The sequence below is a fragment of the Sparus aurata genome, chromosome 1, assembly GCF_900880675.1.
Source record: "Sparus aurata chromosome 1, fSpaAur1.1, whole genome shotgun sequence".
NCBI classification, from domain to species: domain Eukaryota; kingdom Metazoa; phylum Chordata; class Actinopteri; order Spariformes; family Sparidae; genus Sparus; species Sparus aurata.
Window position 1 is genome coordinate 27,542,588 of NC_044187.1, and position 19,397 is coordinate 27,561,984.

The 19,397-nt window shown below is 43.9% G+C and overlaps 3 protein-coding genes across 9 annotated transcripts in view; all 3 read left to right on the forward strand.

The window, feature by feature from the left end:
- Positions 1–8,884, forward strand: part of LOC115589944 (procollagen galactosyltransferase 1-like) — a 15,380-nt gene extending 6,496 nt beyond the window's left edge. The window contains 9 exon segments of the mRNA XM_030431124.1: positions 1,814–2,018; positions 2,127–2,246; positions 3,842–3,882; positions 3,884–3,919; positions 4,009–4,115; positions 4,497–4,629; positions 5,435–5,562; positions 6,870–7,076; positions 7,174–8,884. Of these exon segments, the coding sequence (XP_030286984.1) occupies positions 1,814–2,018; positions 2,127–2,246; positions 3,842–3,882; positions 3,884–3,919; positions 4,009–4,115; positions 4,497–4,629; positions 5,435–5,562; positions 6,870–7,076; positions 7,174–7,444 (1,248 nt within the window). The 3' untranslated portion in view covers positions 7,445–8,884.
- A 1,690-nt stretch (positions 8,885–10,574) lies between these two features.
- Positions 10,575–15,287, forward strand: LOC115578731 (nucleoredoxin-like protein 1). The gene is made up of 4 exons (XM_030411846.1): positions 10,575–10,827; positions 13,238–13,499; positions 13,612–13,701; positions 13,886–15,287. Exons 2-4 carry the CDS (start codon positions 13,264–13,266, stop codon positions 14,262–14,264), a joined length of 705 nt encoding a protein of 234 aa, XP_030267706.1. The 5' UTR covers positions 10,575–10,827; positions 13,238–13,263; the 3' UTR covers positions 14,265–15,287.
- Positions 15,288–15,758: 471 nt separating this feature from the next.
- On the forward strand, positions 15,759–17,389 carry nxnl1 (nucleoredoxin like 1). Of its 7 annotated transcripts, none has more exons than XM_030412990.1 (4): positions 15,759–16,102; positions 16,217–16,470; positions 16,602–16,691; positions 16,800–17,389. In XM_030412990.1, the coding sequence occupies exons 1-4, from the start codon at positions 16,022–16,024 to the stop codon at positions 17,146–17,148; spliced, it is 774 nt and encodes a 257-aa protein (XP_030268850.1). In that variant the 5' UTR covers positions 15,759–16,021; the 3' UTR covers positions 17,149–17,389. The 7 variants fall into 7 exon arrangements, with proteins under 7 accessions (XP_030268850.1, XP_030268858.1, XP_030268879.1 ...); XM_030412998.1 differs by having other exon boundaries at positions 15,759–15,970; positions 16,182–16,470; XM_030413019.1 differs by having other exon boundaries at positions 15,759–15,970; positions 16,197–16,470.
- Positions 17,390–19,397: the final 2,008 nt, after the last annotated feature.

The following is a 19,397-nucleotide window of genomic DNA, read 5'->3' on the forward strand; positions in this document are numbered from 1 at the left end:
TCTGAGTTGGGCTTGGCGAGACGATGACTTTATCATATATTCGTATTGCAGTATTTATCTTGATATTTTGAAAAATTTCCTCAAACATACTTATAAATGCTAGGACTGAACAATACGATCAATGGTCACAATACTTTTGAGCAAATACCTCAATATCGATATTGCTGATGACTTTGTTCTCTCACAAAATATTAGTATGAAGAGATTTTTGATAAATAATCATCAGTAAGGTGGATATAATGACTAAAGCCCTACTTGCATGGGACTGCTTTTACTAGGGGGCGTCATGGGATTTGTAAATTACCGCCCATGTTTGTTAGTACTTAGAATGTTTGAGCAGCAGGGGTGGACAATAAAAGGGCACCGGCTATATGCGGTAGGGCACCAGTGTGCGCAAAGCACATATATAGTGAAAAGTAAGGGTACCCAAAAGGGCCCTTTATCATGTTTTAGCTACCATTGGGGCATCCAAGAGGGAACTTTTACAGCATTTCTTCGAACATGGGGGAACCAGGGGGTCCCTGGTCCCAGCGATGTGGCATTTGCATAGAATAAGTGAAGTCTGTATTTTACTGACGTTATCTCCCGATGTGATAGCTCTGTGTAACATCAACTTTCAGAAGTGAACTGTCTGTTCTTCAGCAGCCACATCATTTATATAGCTTTTCCCACTCTCTGCAGACATTTGAAGCATAAATGCACATTTTGCAGCTCATTTAGATAAAGTAAAATACGCCTCATGGCTGTACTTGAATATGACAACCTTCCATTGCTCCTAACCTTCTCTGTTATCACTTTTAAATGTCAGTACAGCCAATCTCACAGCTCAGCTGCTGTCTGTTGTTAAACATATTATGAGACGCGATCACATTTAATATTTTAGTTCTTGTTCAGTTGTCTGACAACAGAAAGATGCTGATTCACACCAGACTGATATTATCAAATGACCTCACAGTCACATGGCCGTGGTTTGCAAAATATATATTAATTATTAGATGTCCCCATGTAATAGTCCCCTGTGAATAGGGCGTTAGTGGATAGAGGCTGGTATTAGAATAAGTAAAACATACTTCTCAGTCTGTTATTCCTGCTTTATCAGATACTCCTGCTGTCTGTGCTACTGTTAAGAAATATTCTAACTTAAGGCCTCTTTTTAAATTGATGTGTCTCATACCTCATTATTTTTATCATTCAGCAGCAGTGTGGAAATGAAGGAGGTTTATTTGATATGCGTTTTTCCTCGCACATCTAATGTATCGTGTGGCATTATGTATTCACATGTCTAGGATACAGTTCTGTCCGTGATCTATTCCTGTCTAGACAGGATGCCTCTAACTACTCATCGTTGCTTCTTTCAAATTGGAGTAGACATATGGACATTGTCTATCCTCAAGCGCAAAATCAACCAACTCAAACCAAGAGTCTGTCTCTCTGATTCCTTCAAAGAACATTTTCCCCTATGACAGCGAATGGGCCTGTAGCCAAAAGGCGATAAGTACGTCAGTTAATGTCTTTTCTCTAAGTCAGTTTTACTCAGTCTCAGACACGTAATATATTTTTTCACAATCAGGTTTTCATATTTCTTAGTAATTTAGTCATAATATAAAGAGTGTCAGAAATGTTCATTTAAGTGTTTAAAAATGGACGCATACCTCACAGACTGCGCAGCCAATTATCTCAATCAACTCAGATATCTCAGATCAAGCTTCCCCTGACATTTTGAGTCTTCCTCCAAGCTTTTTTTCATCACAAATTTGACTTAATAAAATCGTGTGTGTGTGTCTGTGTGTGTGTGTGTGTGCACTCCCTGCAGGGTTACTACAAGCGCACACCAGCTTACATGCCTATCCGTAAGCGGGAGCGTCTTGGCTGTTTCGCTGTACCGATGGTCCACTCTACCTACCTCGTGGACCTACAGAAGGAGGCCTCTCGTCAGCTGGCTTTCTATCCACCACACCCGGAGTACAGCTGGGCCCTGGATGACGTCATCGTCTTTGCCTACTCAGCTCGTATGGCAGGTGAGACAAATCCAACAAGACTCGTAATCTGACAGCTGGTTAAATGTCTTTCTAAGCATGTTTTGTACGCATTCGTGAGCATGTTTTTCCTGTCTTTTATCTTCACAGATGTTCAGATGTACCTGTGCAACAAAGAAACTTATGGGTATTTCCCCGTCCCAATGCCCTCTCACGCTAACTTGCAGGATGAGGCAGAGAGCTTCTTGCATACTCAGCTCGAGGTCATGGGTGAGTCAAGAGTCCAAAGAGCTCTCAGAACGACCGGAATGATTTCTTGGTGTTCTGCTGTTAATGCAAAAGGCAGTGAGTTTGCTCATAATGAAGCATTCAAACAGAAACTAGGCTGTGATTAGACTGTATCTCTCAACTGCAGTGACGTGTTGTGCTGATTTGCAGATTTTGATGGATTTCTCCAGCATTTGTTTATCTAACTGGGTGTTTTTTTTCTTCTGCTGTACCGATCATGAAAAGGTTTTTTAGAGTTAACATATTGTATGCCTCTGCCTTAAAACCAATCTTTTGATTGCGGTCTGCAGCTTCGGCACTAGATGGCATTAAATTCTACACAGTGGGCCTTAAGAAAGCTGCTGAGGTGATAGAGAAATATCGATATTTAAAAATGTAAAAAAAAAATAATAATTTTGTGTAGCGGCGCACCGTCAGTCGGGGGGGGCTGGGTGGAGACGGACAGACGGTCATCAACTCTGTCAGCCGGGGGACGGACGGACGCTCATCGCCGTCAGCCGGGAGCTCCTAGCCGTCAAGCAGGGGACGGATGGACGGACGGATGGATGGACGCTCGTCACCGTCACGCGCGGAGTATAGCGGCGCTGACCTAGCGGTATAGCGGCGTCTGGGGAGAACCCTGCTTAGGCGGGAGGCAAAAATGCTTTGGCGCCGCGCGTAAGCCGTATAATGGCAGGGAAAACCCTGATATAGATATTTAATGATAGTTGTAGTCAGTGTGTGTGTTAAGAAGAGACACTGTGCAATATACTCTGTTTACTTGGCTGTCATTCATGTGAAATTGATTGACAATGTTTTGTAATTCCTGTGAAATGGATTCAGTGCAGTCAATTAATTCTGAATTTCTTCAGTGACACAGATATCGTGATGTATCGTGGATGAAATTTCTTGCAATATATCGATTATCGCAGAATCGCTGTATCGTGATATTATCGCTATCGTGGGCAAAATATCGTGATAGTATCGTATCGTGAGGTACCTGGTGATACCCAGCCCTAGTCAGTAACATGCAAAGGAAATACAGTGATGAGCTATGTTCATATAATTCAGGGACGCCCAAAAAAGTTGTCAGAATTAAGGCAGGGTCTCACTGTATAACTGTTTTTTATCACAACATTACATTCTACTTGTTCTAACACTTGCCCTTTCCCACTTTCCGGTAGTCATTATATCCACATTATTGATCGATTATTTATTAAAAAAAAAAAATCTCATCTCTCAATTTTTTGTGAAGGTACAGAAAGTCATGCCTACAGGATTGCCATAATTTCAATAGCAAGGTATTTGGTCGAAAATATTAGTAAGTCAGGATATTTATCGAGTATTGCAATATAGCCTAAAAATATTGCGATCTACTGTACTCTGCAATCTACATGATGAATACCTCTCATGTTAAAATAGTAATCACGATACTCATCTTGCTAAAGTGAAAAATCAAAGCAAAAGTTTAACCATCGTTCATTTTGGGAGCTCCGTGGAAATCTCCTGAGGACCCCTTGGCCACAGTTTGGGAACCCCTCTTTCACCACATTACTCATTCTCTTTGTAACCCTCTCCCCCTGTTTTTTCTTTGAAAGTGAGAAATCCTCCATTGGAGCCCTCCAGCTTCCTGTCTCCTTCCTCCCAAGCAGCCTAACAAGATGGGCTTTGATGAGGTACGCACACTCAACCACAAGCACACACGCAAAACACACACACAATAACGCACGCATGTGTGTGAGGTTGTGCATTTGTGTGCACCCAGGTGTTTATGATCAATCTGGTGCGGAGAGCTGACCGTCGTGAGCGAATGCTAAGAGCTCTGTACGAGCAGGAGCTCAGCTGTAAGGTTGTTGCCGCTGTGGATGGCAAGTACGTTTCTCATCTCCTTCCTCCCCCACTGCCTGTGTCTTCCTGATTTGTGCCTCTGCAACATGCCGTGTAGATTGATGTAGGGAGGCTGAGCTGAGACAAACAACCAGGTGAAGAGTAGCGGCTGCATGCTGCCATTTAAGGAGTCCCATAGTTTTAGTTCCTCTGTGAGGAAAATGTAGCTCCAATCTTGATCTCATCAGATTGCGTCATGTTTTACACATTTGTTTCTAATATTACCTGATTTTTAAAAGACTGTCATAACACCTGCACGGCTTTTGTTACATTTGTATTGTACATTTTCATTCAAGGCCCACACCGTCCACATGATTTATTGTTTCCAGGTCTAATCTCTTTGTTTATCCCTTCTCTTTGTCTCAGAGCTCTGAACAAGACTGATATAGAGTCTATGGAGATTAAGATGTTGCCGGGATACAAAGACCCTTATCATGGTCGACCTCTCACTAAGGGTGAACTGGGTTGTTTCCTCTCTCATTACAACATCTGGAAGGAGGTGAGATGCTTGGACAGGCATCAGACCTCTGGGTCTGTCTGTACTTGGTGCTAGGCCTGTCTCGATAATTACGATATTGACTTAACGTACATATTTTATCGACTTACCGATGTACATTATGTACTGCATATGACCTTGATCATTTATGCTGACCTCAGCATTGACTGTTTATCTCTGTCATGTAAACACATTCACTATATTTACACAAGGATGTCAACAACATTTTTGAAAATGTTTAATCAATACATCGTTGAAATAATTGGCAAATTAACTGATCATGAAAATAGACGTCTATTCCAATAAATGTCTGAGAATTAACAATTAAAGTTTTATTGCTCTCAGAAAAGTTGAACCTGCATTATTATGCTTTTTTTTCTTCATCACATCGGTGGCATAAAATTGACTCTAAAGGAGAAGATATAATTTAGCGTTATTATTTCTGGGATGATATATCGTCCAGCAGCTTGTTTTCTCTTCGTAAGACTTCATAGTTTAGCTGCACCATTAGGATTTAAATCAGCTCCATTCAACTACCTCAATGAAGTTAACCCAACAATAGCACCACTAAAGGAATGAAAAGTGATTTTCAGATTTTCAGTTTTCAAGGTTCCACACAGTATAGCCATTTTTAATCAAAGAGCATGTGTCTGGATGTTTTTATACTTGTAAAAAAATCTAAACAAAGGACCATTATCAGAGAAGGATTTCAGAAACGTTTCCATCATAGTAATGCTCATACCAGCTCACCATCACCTCAGCAACACTCTAACGCAAGAAATGTATCTGAGTGTGTTTCTGTGTGTAGATTCTAGATCGTGGTCTGAAGACATCACTGGTCATTGAGGACGACCTCCGCTTCGAGGTGTTCTTCAAACGACGCCTGCAGACTCTGCTGCAGGAGGTGACAACACAAAAGCTGGACTGGGATCTAATGTGAGTGATGCTTCAGTGATTGAACGAAAACATGATGCAGTAAACAGAGAGGATTATCGTCCCCTTACAGTCAAATCCGTCCATCTGTCACACGCGATATGTCAGACAACACTAATCAGATGCAGGAAGCACTTGTGGGAATAATGCAACACTGAGCTGCTCCGGCATTTTCAGATTCACAGAGATTGATTGGTTTCATTCAAAAGCACACAAAATTGGTTATTTTCAGTACATCCAAAGCTTGATTGGGCATGAAAGTCTCCAATCATCAGTACAAAAATGACAACTGCTGTAGAAAATCTCTTTTTTCCAAAGTCCAATGTACGTAAAAATGTGAGAGCGAGAACTTCAGCTCCCATTGAGCATTTTGATAAGAAATTCTGACATACGCCACTAATACCAAGCGGAGGCTAAAGATTACATAAAAGACGCTGTAATACATTCATAAGTTTACAGGCATAATATGCAGGATTTGTCAGTTGTCGTTGGTCAGCACACCATTCAAAGATGGAGAGGCAAGATAGAGAGGTATAGAGATATTTTGTGGGAATGCAGCCGAAGCGCATACTTGTCCACTGTGTCTGTGTCTGTGTGCATGTGTGTTCATGTGCGTGCGTGCGTGACTCTGCCCCGTCCTCAGCGACACAGACTTGCAGCTCCTCATTAGAGCAGAGGACAGAGACGGAGTCATGTAACCTAGCCGCTATGTTTTTGTAGAGTCACAACCTCACACCCTGAGCGCTGTTACTGGCTGTGGCAAAACCTGCATGTGTTACCTTTAAATAGACTCAGTTTGGGGTTTTGAGTAAATTTGGATGAATTCAGCAACAGTGGAAAGAGTTTTGTTTGCGACTGAAGTGTTTTGAGTTATTTCCAACTCTGATTTTCCTCTTTGTCCGGCATCTTTTCTCCAGCAACAGTGGTTGAGGCTCATGGATATTTTATAAGTTATTATTCTTATTCTTATTCTTATTATTATTTAGAGCAATCCACTGTAGCAAACAGAATTAAAAAAACTCGATTTCTCAGAATTAAAGTTAGTTCTGATTGCAGTAACCTTAACATTTCTTTCAATTTATTTGTGGTGATGCTGGGCTGCTTTGTAACATACGCTCTTGACTCACGACTGACAGGAAGCCACACTTCCTCTCCTTTGTGGGGACTCAGATGCTGCCACAACGCTGATAAAATAACGGCCACCCAATTACTTTTTCTGGGTGTAGGTCTGAAGTTCTTTAAATGCTGGTGAAAGTCGGCTCCAATCTAAGTGTTCGGGATATTTATTATCTCGTTTATCTTGAATACAGTTACATCGGGCGGAAGCGAATGCAGGTGGACCACCCAGAGACGTCTGTACCGAACATCCACAACCTGGTGGAGGCGGACTACTCCTACTGGACACTAGGCTACATGTTGTCATTACAAGGAGCCCAGAAGCTCCTGAAGGCCGACCCGATGAGCAAACTGCTTCCTGTCGATGAGTTCCTCCCTGTCATGTACAACAAACATCCAGTGTGAGTACAACCCATCCGTCCCTTCATCCTCTTTTCTGCTCCTCTTATCTGTCTCTCTCATCAATCTAATCACGTCCCCGCTGCTCTCTCTCATCAGTTCAGAGTACATGGACCACTTTGAGAGACGGGACCTGCGTGCATTTTCTGCCGAGCCGCTTCTGGTGTATCCAACCCATTACACAGGAGACCCGGGCTACATCAGCGACACGGAAACCTCGGTGGTGTGGGACAACGAGACGGTCAAAACTGACTGGGACCGTGCCAGGTCAAGGAAGACTCAGGAGCAGGGGGAGCTGAGCTTTGAGGCCCAGAACTCTGACGTGCTGCAGTCTGAACTGGAGGACTGGAGCACACGGGACGAGCTGTGATGAAGAGGAGAGGGGGAGAGGAGGAGAGGAAGAGGGACGGGAGAGAACTCCTGCGTACAGAGAAAAGCATAAGGGAGATAGAACAAAGCTGTGAGAGAGGGGGAAGTAGATAAGATGGAGGGAATGTGAAATAGAAGAGGGAGGAAAGGCAGAGCAGATGAGGGACGGATGCTTTTCCTCAAACATTTCTCTCTCCGATATTTGATCTTTCTCTTAAGAGAGGAGGTTAGATGCAGAGTTAACTCTTGAAGAGTCAGCTAGCAGCTTTTGTTTTATTTATTGCATCCAGCGCACATCCCTTGACCACAGACTGGTCCAAAAATAGTTCTATTTTTTTAAATGAAATTTTGCCCCCACCACATTTATACATAAATTCCTACTTTGTGTAATGAATTGGAAGAAGATTCAGCATTTGGCCAAAATCTTAAATGACTTCTTGTTACGTTTCAACAACTTTGTTACCAAAACTTCACCTGATTATATGTTAAAGCTGCAGTATGTTTTGTGTTTTAAACAGAAACCTCTAAAATATAAAAAAGATAATGTTGAGATTTTGTTCTTTTATGTACTCATAGTGGTTCCCAGCCTGTTTTGCTATTGACCCCTTAAAAAGGAAGCAACGTCCACTTGTAACTAGAGCTGCAACAATTAGTTAATTAAACAATGAGTCGACTGAGCGATTGATTGTTTTAGTCTTTTTTAAGCAAAAATGTCAAAACATTTGCTGGTTCCAGCTTCTTAAATGTGAGGATTTGCTGAACATCATCTTTGGGTTCTGGGAAAATCTAAAAAGAGCATTTTACCATATTTTTAAATGATTTTTTTCACATTTTAAAGACTAAATGATTAATTGTGAAGATAATCATCAGATAAATGGATAACGAATATCATAGTTTATAGTGACTGTTAATTGTAACCCTTAATCGGGAGTCACATGTGTCTACTGGTCTGCCAAAGAGCGAGTTTTTAAACAAAAGCATAGAAAAAACTGTGTCAAAGAAATCATCTGCTCACCCTTCATATGTATCTTGTGACATCCTGTGGGGGACCTGCTCGCCAGGTTGGGAACCACTGCTCTCTTCTTCCCCTCTTGCTGTTTAGTTAAGCTCAAAGTAGCCTGAATGTTATTCAAGTAAGGTTGTTACTTAATAACTTGGCGTAATTTTTTTAATCATGAATGTACCTGTGTTTGATCTTTTATCTGCTGTCAAACCTTGTAACAGTTTTCTGACATGGTTAATATTCCGGTCAGTGTTTTTCCCCTCACTACAAATTGCAGTTTTAACCCAAACTTGCAGCTTTTGTTGCACTTTGTTTGTTGACAATCAGAAAAAAAGAAATGACTATAGGTTTTTAGTAGCTTGTCATGGTTTGTCTTCTTTGTGTTTGAATTGTTTTCTTTTTTAAACCAAAGAATGAATAAAGACTTTTATAATGAAAGGCCGGTCGTGTTGTACTGAATTTAGCGGACCGGACTACGAGGGGACAAACCCCGGCTCCAGTCCCTCAAACTACATGGTAGTGCTGACAAATTGTGGGTTCATTTCTAGTCGGAGCTACAGTGGCTAAAACATCAAAATACACTCTGCACTGCCTTTTTTTTTTGGCACACAGCAGTTTTATTTCAGCACTGACACGACTGTACCACAACCCAGTTGAGACCTGTCTTTTAATTAGTGCCTGCTGGTGTTTGCCAGCCCTGCCAGTGCATAATGGTCAGTTTGGGCTGCAGCAGGCTGCCATTACTCCTCCTTCCTCACTGTGTTTACACAGGCGATCCCTCATTTACTGCTAGTTTTACAGTGAAGCAGGGTCATGCTCCACTGGCTGTTATACAGTTTCATGAAACTGACGACAGATTTCATTGAATTAGAAACAATATGGCAGTCGAAATTATACTCAACACTTGCAATAATTTCATTAAAAACGTGTCTAGTTTGTATTTATTTTATGTACCGGATGAACTATTTGCACAACACTTGCCTTTTATATTATATATTACCTAGATACAGAATTTCTTTTCCAAACTTCACAGTGCACCTTTTAAAATTACTCTCACTCTTTGAGCTGTTTAGGCACATCAGTGCTTCGAGATAATTGCTAACATCAGCATGCTAACGTGCGTACAACTGTAAGCAGTTTAACTTACAGTTTAATTTCCCATCAAGAGTGTTAGCATGCTAACATTAGCACTACCACACAGTACAGCTGAGGCCAATGGGAACGCCAACCGCTTTGCAGCGATAAGAGGAGATAAAAACAAACTATTGTATGATAAAGAGAAGTAAAAAATAAAGAAAGGTAAAATTGCATGTGATGTCAGGAGTTTAATATTGTGTTTGATACTGAAACAGCAGAATCGCAAATGATATTGAAAAGTGAAAAGTGATATTGCATGTGAATATTTGGTCGTGTTGGACAAATTGAATCTCAACCTGATGCTAGTACAAGATAAAAAAGTTAACATGTCACCAAAGTTATGTGGTGTGTGTGTGTGTGTGTGTGTGTGTGTGTGTGCTTGCGCGCTCACGTGCATTGGCAGAGACGTCTGTGTGACTCAGACTAATCCCATTAGATCTCTCTCTGCTCACCTCTATATATACCTCACCCCTCTCTGAGATTAAGCCAGGTATTTTCTGCAAGTGCCTCTGCAGATCAATAGCCACTTTTCCTACAGTAGCACCTGCTGGGGTTCTACTAGAACCAGGCTGGACTCAAACTATTGACTGCCTCAGTTCATTTCCTCGACGCTCCGCACCCTGGCTGTCAAATCACCTCGATAACTGGATGCAAAATAAATCATTAAAGAGCTCTGAGGGGTAAACGAGTGACTTCAGTAATTAGCATGGCCGCAACTTACTGCAGCACCGATTGGCTGTGGAGGAGAGGCTGAGGCATGTCGGGAAGTGACGGACATAAAACATGTCTGTCGCTTTTTGTTTGTGTCCTGTCTGTCTTACTTTCCACCGTTTAACCTGCATGTCAGTCCTCTCCTTGCAATCCAATTTGCCCTGTTCCATCAACCCCTCTTTCCTCCCCCTCCTTCTTCTCCTTAAGTAATAAGATTGCTACTGTTGAGCTGGAGTTTAAGGACCACACACACAGACACACACAGACACACACACACCGGAACAACCTCTGACTCTGAATTACAGCGCTGCCACACCTCCAGCTATCTGTAATCTCCCTCAGCAGAACACAGAGTGCAGGGTGAAGAAATTACAGAGAGCAGGGTGAAGAGGCAGTGAAAGGTGTCACTAAAAAAACAAACTTCACAGAATTTAAAGGCAGAAAGAAGAAAATCAAAGGAAAGAATACAATGGCTTGAAAGCGCGGAGAAGCTGGATATATTTCTTTTCTTGCAGGAGTCCAGGAGATTCAAGGTGAGGTAAATTACTTTGCGGTGTATGCAGCTGCCACAGTGCGTACAAAGATTGATGGCCTATTAAATTTGCTACTAACAAAACAAGGCAGTTTGGCTCGTATATATATCAGCTGCGATCGATCAGCTTCAAAAAAGGGAACTGGATGATTGTGAAATACCTTTTCCAAATGTAGGATTTAAGCTCTGACCTTTCTGGGCCTTCCAGTAAATCCTCCTCTTCTTTTTTTCTCCAGGTAAGGTGCAACGCTGCTCAATTTCAAACATATTTCTTCTACATCAGCCTTGGAAGTTTCAGTCCAGAGCTGTAGTCTCAAATGGATCTGGCACAGCTCAGAGCCAGAGAGCCAAATCTAATTTGTGAGGTTATCGCTGTCAATTCACAGCCTGCAGCGACTGCTGTGACAGTGAAATACAGGCTGGCCGAGACAGATAAAGCACATTTCTGAGCTGTTAGGGCTGAACTTTATTTCTGTATCTGAAATTTATTTCTTATGTGGTGTTTTGTTCTGAGCCATAAGTCTGCTCTTGAAAAACCCCGTCCCATAAAAGGCTGATTCGTCCTGGTCAGCTGATCCTGGCTCGGCTGCTGTGTTGTATTTAGATAATGATGACTTTTGTCCTCAAAACTGTCGTAGCTTAGAGACTGGGTGCCCTTTAGTGGGCCACAAAACAGAAATGAACAGTCAGTCAACGTGCAGGATCACTTTAAGACGCAAGAAGTGCTTCTGGTGAAAAGATAGTTGATTTGTTGAGTCTTTTCACCAGGTCACTGGTAGGTCAGACTGGCCTCCAAACCAAACCTTCAATATCTGACGACCTGGGAATGGGACTCAACAATGAACTATCTTACGAATTGCAGCTTTAAAAGGGAACATCCACCCAAACTTTTGTTACCTTTTTTAATATAGACGTGGATACATTTCTGGGTTCGTTGATCAAAGGTCCAGTGTGCGGGATTAAAATTATGTTTTCATTAGTGCTTCATAGATAGTTCATAGAAGCCAAGAATTATTGTGTTTTTGTTATCATGGAAAGAGCCTTCAGTCCGCCATGTTGCACCACTGTGTTTCTACAGTAGCCCAGAATGGACAAAAACACTATCTCTAGAGAGGAACTTTCACATTCCTCAAGTTTTTAACAGCCGCTGCAGGGGAGGTTGAGATGAAGGCTATTACGATGGTTGAAATCTTCAGCCTCGCCAGTAGCTGCCATCAAATCCTTCACACTGGACCTTTAAAAACAAACCACAAGACTGTCTGACTCAGTTTGTAAAACCGGAAAAAGCGCTTCTCTCTTCATCGCTGATGATTCAAGACATCGTCACTGTTATAACCACATGTAGACCATTTTCTGGATAATGTGCAGACCTGCTCCTGCAATCCAATGGAATTTAAGTTTGTCCCGCATTTTGAATAAAATGACCAACAACAACATGCTGCATCAGTCACTCAGTCATTTCTAGACTCACTATTTTGCACCAGTGTGTAGCGATCACCAACAGAGGCGTCAGCAGTTGTGATGTTTAAGGGGCAGGTGCAAAAAAAGGGGGGGCCCCAGCACACAGGAAGTTAACTGGATCATGTTTTATCTACCATAGGGGCACCCAAGGGGGCAATTTCACTGAGTTGTTTTCAAACACACATTCACCAGAATCACTCACACCAAGTTTATGAAAGCTACGTCTGTCTCTTTTGAAGAGATTCCAATTCTGCACAAAAAACCCCCAGATGCGTTTCCTGTAAACAGACGTGCTTTGTTCAGGATAAATACGGAGGAAAAGTAAGCAGGCTTTTATTCTGACTGATGGACTCCTACGTGAGAATCTCCCAGAGTCAGAACCGTTTTTGTTTTTGCAACATCTGAACAGAAATCATGACAGTTGTGGTGCTACGTTTCCTTGTGCTGCCGCTGTGGATCTGATTCAACCACTCCCACACAGTCCTGATGAGGCAGAGCTCCTCTATGCTAAAACTCTTGATAAGTAGCGGCTGCAGGTGTCTTTTCAGTGTTGATTCTTGCCTTTTTATGTCTAGAAGAAACGCCAAAGATTTCAGGTCAAGTCTGACTCACTAGCTAATGTAATGCAGCCACAATGTCTTCTCTTTCTCCTTCGGTGCAGTTCTTATCCCTCTTCACAAATACAGGCATAGATCAGAGCTGTATGCAGCAACTTCACACTCATTCTCCTGAGATGCTGAAAGTCATCGTGGGAAAATACAGGAAATCACTAGTTACCCTGCGGCTAATTTCCGGAGGCTGCACTAAAAATTTCAGATGATCACCTAATGATATCCAACAGTGTGGGAGAGCTTTAGGGTAGAGGCTGAATGGATGCGGGCAATGAGGTGCACTATGACTGGATAAAGATCCAACATGTACGTCTGTATTTCACCGTCTCTCCCCCACAGAGGACCACTCCCGTCCCTCTCCCATCATGGTGGACCTGTTCCTGAACCGAGTGCTGGTGGAGAACAACTGGGACCAGGATGAGCTCAACACGGAGCGCGAGATCACCGGGATCCTCGAAAACCGCATCGTGATGCTGTTCTTTGCGTCCGCTAAGTGCGACAAGTGCTGGGAGTTTTTGCCCGCTCTGAACGACTTTTTTAAGAGACTGAAAGATCCAGCGTACATCGAGTACCCCAAACTGCTCGCTCTCATCTACATCAGGTCTGTGGCTTTCCTTTTTTGCCTCTTCGACGCACACATGTGGTCGCATAAACTCACAGTGGCACCGTTTTATTTTTCATAAGATTTTTCCATTTCCACCTCCTCTCTCCAGCTTGGACCAATCAGAAGAGCAGCAGGAGAGATTCCTCAGAGAGATGCACAAAAAGGTTCTGTTTCTGGCCTTTGAGGACCCGTACAGGAAGTAGGTGGATGAAGAAAAGAAGGTCTTTGTATTTTGTGACTACATTTGTATGTTAAACCCTCTTGAATGTACATTTCTAAAGCCGTATGAGAAAAAAACAACAACACAGAAAAGGTCAATTTCCAACATTTCATTCCACTTGATTCTACATGAATGATGTGCGTGTGTGTTTTCTGTTTATCAGAGAGTTGCAGGCCATGTTTAAGGTGAAGGACGCCCCCACAGTAGTGGTGCTTCGCCCCGACGGCTCCGTCATCTCTCCAAACGCTGTGCAGGACATCTGTCGTTTCGGAGCAGACTGTTTCCGAGACTGGCAGGAAGCAGCAGAGCTTGTTGAGAGGAGCTTCATGCTCAACGAGGAGTTCGACGACCTAAATCTGCGGAGCGCCACCGACCCTGTGAGGAGACTCAAGTACAAGACGGAGGACGACAAGAGGAAAACGAGATGGTGGAAGCCATGGGGGAAGGGCAAAGATAGATATGAAGAGGAGGAAGACAAGGATGGGTCGTGGGATACAAAGAGAAAGGAGGGAGATAAAGGAACATTGAGGAGAATTATATAAACCCTCTGTGTTCATTGTCTTACAGCACATATTCAAGCCCAGCACCTAATTCTTGGCTGCTGCACTGCAGCCTCTTTACAGGCTCCATAAAACACACTCATTTTGTCTGGATGCAATGTTACGTACAGTAGAATTGTAAAGAATTCACATCGGAAAGAGCTCAATTGTTGTTGCGGCCAGAGGAAGGCAAGTTTCTTGGTGCCTCCCTGCAGAGGTAACACAAAACTGACCAAAATATGACCTCCAGAATCCTTATTTGAAGCTACAAGTCGAATACTCAATATATGTGCATTAACGATGGATTAAATGACGAAGTGTAGAGAGAAAAGGATTTCGCGTTGTGACGAACCCACCTGTGCAGGTCTTTTATCACGTCTTTGAGTGTCATGTTTTCAGGTAATTCAGGACCTGTGATTCACATCTACCTCGTTTCCAGCAGCATCAGGCAGCTGTTTTCAAGCTGCCCAGCAACAAATAGCAAACAGACAAGGTTAGCGACGACAGTGTGAAGATTCATATATCTGTGTGTCTCCTGTGCGTCTACATTACTATTCAAGTCGGGCGGCACAAGTAATGTGGTGGGGATGATGCAAATATGTGGAATTTGCATCATTTGTGTATGCAGGCCAGTTGGAAATATTCAACCTTTAGCAAAAGGGGCTTTGCTGGGTGTTGGGACGGGGAGCGGCAGCTGATACACAGGTGCTCACATCAAACCAGCTCTGGAGGAGAGTCAGGCACAGAGACAGATCTTCTGGAGGAATAAACACCTGGAGTCACATCGGACTCTGCTCTGATTCAGAGCAGGAAGAAAGCTCAGAGATGACTTTTTATAACTAAACATGAATCAAACGAACACAAGCTGAGCTAGAGAATCACAGGTTTCTCAGGAGAATGCAAAAACCAGGATCAGATCTTAAGAGGTTTTTTAAGTAATCTGTGTCTGCTGTGTGTGTACAAAATAGAAAAGTGTGAACAAATGTTTCCTGACATGTTATGGCTGTGTGGCAAAAAAAAAAAAAAAAGAAAAAGAAAAATACTGCAGACTTTAAACTATACTTAGGCGCTGGCGCCTGCTGGTGTTTGACTTCAAGCTCTGTGTATTTTTAAAGTATTTTAGCATTATTTTAAGTTAAACACAAGTTGTATTGATCTCCAAAAAGGAATAAAATCTATATTCTGCCAACTGTGTCTGTGCGTGTTTGACGAGGCTTCATGGGCCACATCGTGCTGTTCCCAGCAGACTGAATCTGGCTATCACTAACCAGATATTCCCCGTGGTTCTGCTCCTCCATTAGTTAGTGAATAATAAAGGTCTCACTGTGGCTCACTTCATTAAGGCCTTTTTTAATTTCTTTAAACACTGCTCCTCTGCGCTCGTCTGTGCTTTTTCTCGCTCAGTCGCTGCCTTCGCACAATCACCGAGCACTTCAGGTCCCTTGTCCCTCTGTCACCTTGTCTTTCACTCCCGCCCCCTCAGACAGAGGAGGGGAGGTGGAGCGCCGAGGCACAAAGGGAGAAGAGGCGAGCAGCGTTCGCTCATCAAGGTGAAGGAGACTCAGTGAATGAGCGAACGTGATATGAACTGACATGCTGGGAACGGGTTCAAGTACGACCCAGGAAGAGATGAGGTGAATGAAAAAGTATTTCGAAGGCTGTTTTCTTTTTGGATTTGCAGCCTCGAGGGGAGATAATGTTTGTGTGAGGTAAGCAACTGTGAGGATTATCCGATTTAACAGCAAGCAAGACGGGCTCATATGATTAATGAGAGCTCTGTGAGACTGACTGAGGTGAATACATACGGTCTGATCTACAGGGCAGGGTCGTCAAATAACACGGTATGCATTTATAGACATTTGCAAATGTTGTCGTGTGTGTTCTGGCTGTGGGTCTGTGCTTTCTTCACACCCTCATAAGTGATCTATATGAAAGTGTCCTCCTACACGCCTCAGCCCTCCTCCCGCTGCATCATGGTGGACCTGTTCCTAGACCGGGTCCTGATGAAGAACAACAAGGACCAGGATGAGCTGGACACAGAGCGCGAGATCGTCATGCGCCTGCAGAACCGCATCCTGATGCTCTTCTTTGCGTCTGCTGCGTGTGAGAGCTGCCAGCAGTTTGCTCCCACGCTCAGCGACTTCTTCAAACGGCTGACAGATGAATCCTACGTGGATCGCTCTGCTCAGCTGGTTCTCCTGTACATTAGGTACAACACACACACACACACACACACACACACACAACCAAACAAACATTTGGATAGATTCTCTGGAGTTTATCTGCCCGTCCCATATCTCCCAGCAAACACCATCTACCCTTTTTTCTTTCATCTGTCAGTTTGGACGAGTCAGAGGAGCAGCAAGAAAGCTTCCTGAAGGAGCTGCCCAAGAGGTGCCTGTTCCTGGCCTACGAGGACCCCTACAGGAGGTGTGCGGCACTCTCCAGTCACTTGTGTGCACAACCTGCCGGTGGATGATTGCAATGTAAATACACCTAGCTGAGTAAATACATTAGTGTGTGTGTGTGTGTCCACAGGGAGCTGGAGGCCATGTTTAATGTGGAGGAGCTGCCCACAGTGGTGGTGCTCCGGCCCGACTGCTCCATCCTCATCGAGAACGCAGTGGAGGAGATCCTGGACCTGGGCACGGACTGCTACCGCAACTGGCAGGAAGCGTCCGAGCTCATCGACCGGAGCTTCATGATCAGCGACGACTTTGAGCAGAAGTCCATGCGCAGCTTCACCGACCCCGTGAGGAGGCTGAAGTACAAGGTGGAGGACGAGAGGAAGAAGAAGAAGAAAGAGAAGAAGAAGCACCGAGGCTGGGGAGGAGGTGGAGACGACGACGCAGAGGTGGAGAAAGAAGGAGGGGGGGCACCGTTTTGACCCCTCAGAACAGTTACTGATGTCATCAGTTGTCATCCGTGGCGATTACATTAAGAGACGCGGCCGGACATTTTTAATATGCCGTTTTCAGTTGTGGTGATTTCTCTTGTGTTACTGTGGCAGTCCTGGTGTTATCACAATGCTATTAGCCGTTTATCTGATGGAGATAGAGGAGCACGGCCGCTCGCACACAACTTCAGCTATCAATCAAGTCTTCAAATAAAAGAACACTGCTTCATTAGGTGGCTGCTAGTGGTGTTTTGTAGGCTAACATCAGCAACATCAGGGGTTATGCAACATTGAAGGCCCAATCCCACTTCCGCCATCGGATGAGTCATTACCGTATGCCAGCGTCAGCATTGCTTTGTGGGCTAACCTTAGCAACCCCTGCCCCTACTCGTCTGCACCGATAGTAGAGGAGTAGCATCAAGTGCAGCGACTTCACTGCTCGACTGAAATACGTGAAAATGTGGGACTGTCAGGCACGAGTTAGTAACAGCAATGTAACGTTTGCGAGCTAGCCAGTTAGTCAGCAGGACATCAGCAAACTAGTCGCAATTGTTCCATGCTCGAAGAAAGAAAAGAACCAAGCAGACACTTGTTATAACCCGCATTTTGAAGCGTGTCCGTTTGGTGGTCCTACCCCTCTATCCCATCAAGAATCGGGAGACACCAACCCATAAAGTTGAGCGCACAAAACAGCGGGGTAGGGCTAAGGATAAATCAGCGATAACAATGTATCATTAGCTTGCTCGCTTGCCAGTGGGCCGAGACATCAGCGAAGCAGTAGGGGCTGGGAGTGCGCACGACGGCTCCTCTGGATTGATCTTTGGAAATCAAGTTGCCACGATGAGCCATGAAAGACGCAAAGTTTTGTGCCGATGCTGCCAATGTAGTCGAAGTCAGACAAACAAGCCTTTTTCACAGCTGAACATCAGGAAATGTCTCACCATATCCAAGAACCAGGAAGGCCCAACCGATGTGACTCACTTTTCGTTTTCTCTTTCGGCGCTGTGGTCTTCCTGTAGCTCCAGTATAAGTGAGTGTGGATATGCCAACAACCAATAAAAAGTTATGTAAAACACTATCTAAAGGAACTCTGAATACTGCTAACCAATGCTTAGAATTGGCTGTCTTTTAATGTCTCCGAATGCTGCCAAGTACACAGTCAAGCCAAGCTCAGCTCAGAGCCAAGTCTCACCATTATGGCTTGTTTTATGACACCCGGGAGATTATTCAAACTGCTCCTCCATTTCTTCAGCGACACGGCTCCGTAATGCAATGCAACTTTTTTCCCCCTCTTCTCTTACATGATCATTTGCGCCATCCAATCAAAACACGGCACGCATAATCTGAAATCAATGAATTATTCAGCACCATTGAAATAATAACGTCGGGGACTGTTGTGCTTTGAGTGTTTATGAAGTCTATAACTCCACTTAAAAGACTACACAAGAAGCAATCAGAGGCATTGAAAGGGGGTTGAGTCGAATTACGGAAAAAGCGGCTTCTTTAAATGATCAGTGATTTCACCGGGGGGTCGTCTTCTTTCACACCGAGGGGCTGCGCTTTGCCTCCGCACCCTCCCTCACCGCATCCGATCAGTCCGGATCTTCATTTGATCTCTCAGCAGAAGAGGAGGCTCTCTTCCCCCCGTCTATCCTCTGAGTGACCCGAGCTTTAACTACAGCATATCCTGCCATTACCTCCTAAAATGTGAAAATGAAAAGCAGCTGCTAAGACTTGCCCTTATCTTTTTTTTGGGGGGGGGGGGGTTATAGGGAGCAAAGGCAGGAACAGGGGGGGTCAGAAGTGCATGATGATGAAACCAGAGTGTCATCAGGTGTCATGGAGGTGCTACTGTGCGAGAGGTAGGTCTGATGTGTCAGGCAGCGGCTCCCTCTCAGAGCTGCTCTGAACAAAGCTCCTCCAAAAGGACGATGGAAGCGCCTGTGCATGCTGGATGTGCAGGCGAACACAATAGCTCCCCTCTCTCCCAGCTCCTGTCACCAGAGGAATGTATGTTCTAAAACCTAAACCCTGAGCTGGTCAGACCTGCGAACAAAGCACAGCGGCCTACATAAACATGAGCCGCGGTTTATTCCATATTGCCTCCCTTTTGCCTACACAGCAGCTTATTGTTGCTCACTCAGACAAACCTTGATAATAAAGTCGAAGCCCCCACACTCCTTCTCTCTCTCCCGCTCTCTCTCTCCCTCTCCCGCTCTCTCTCTCTCTCTCTCTGCACG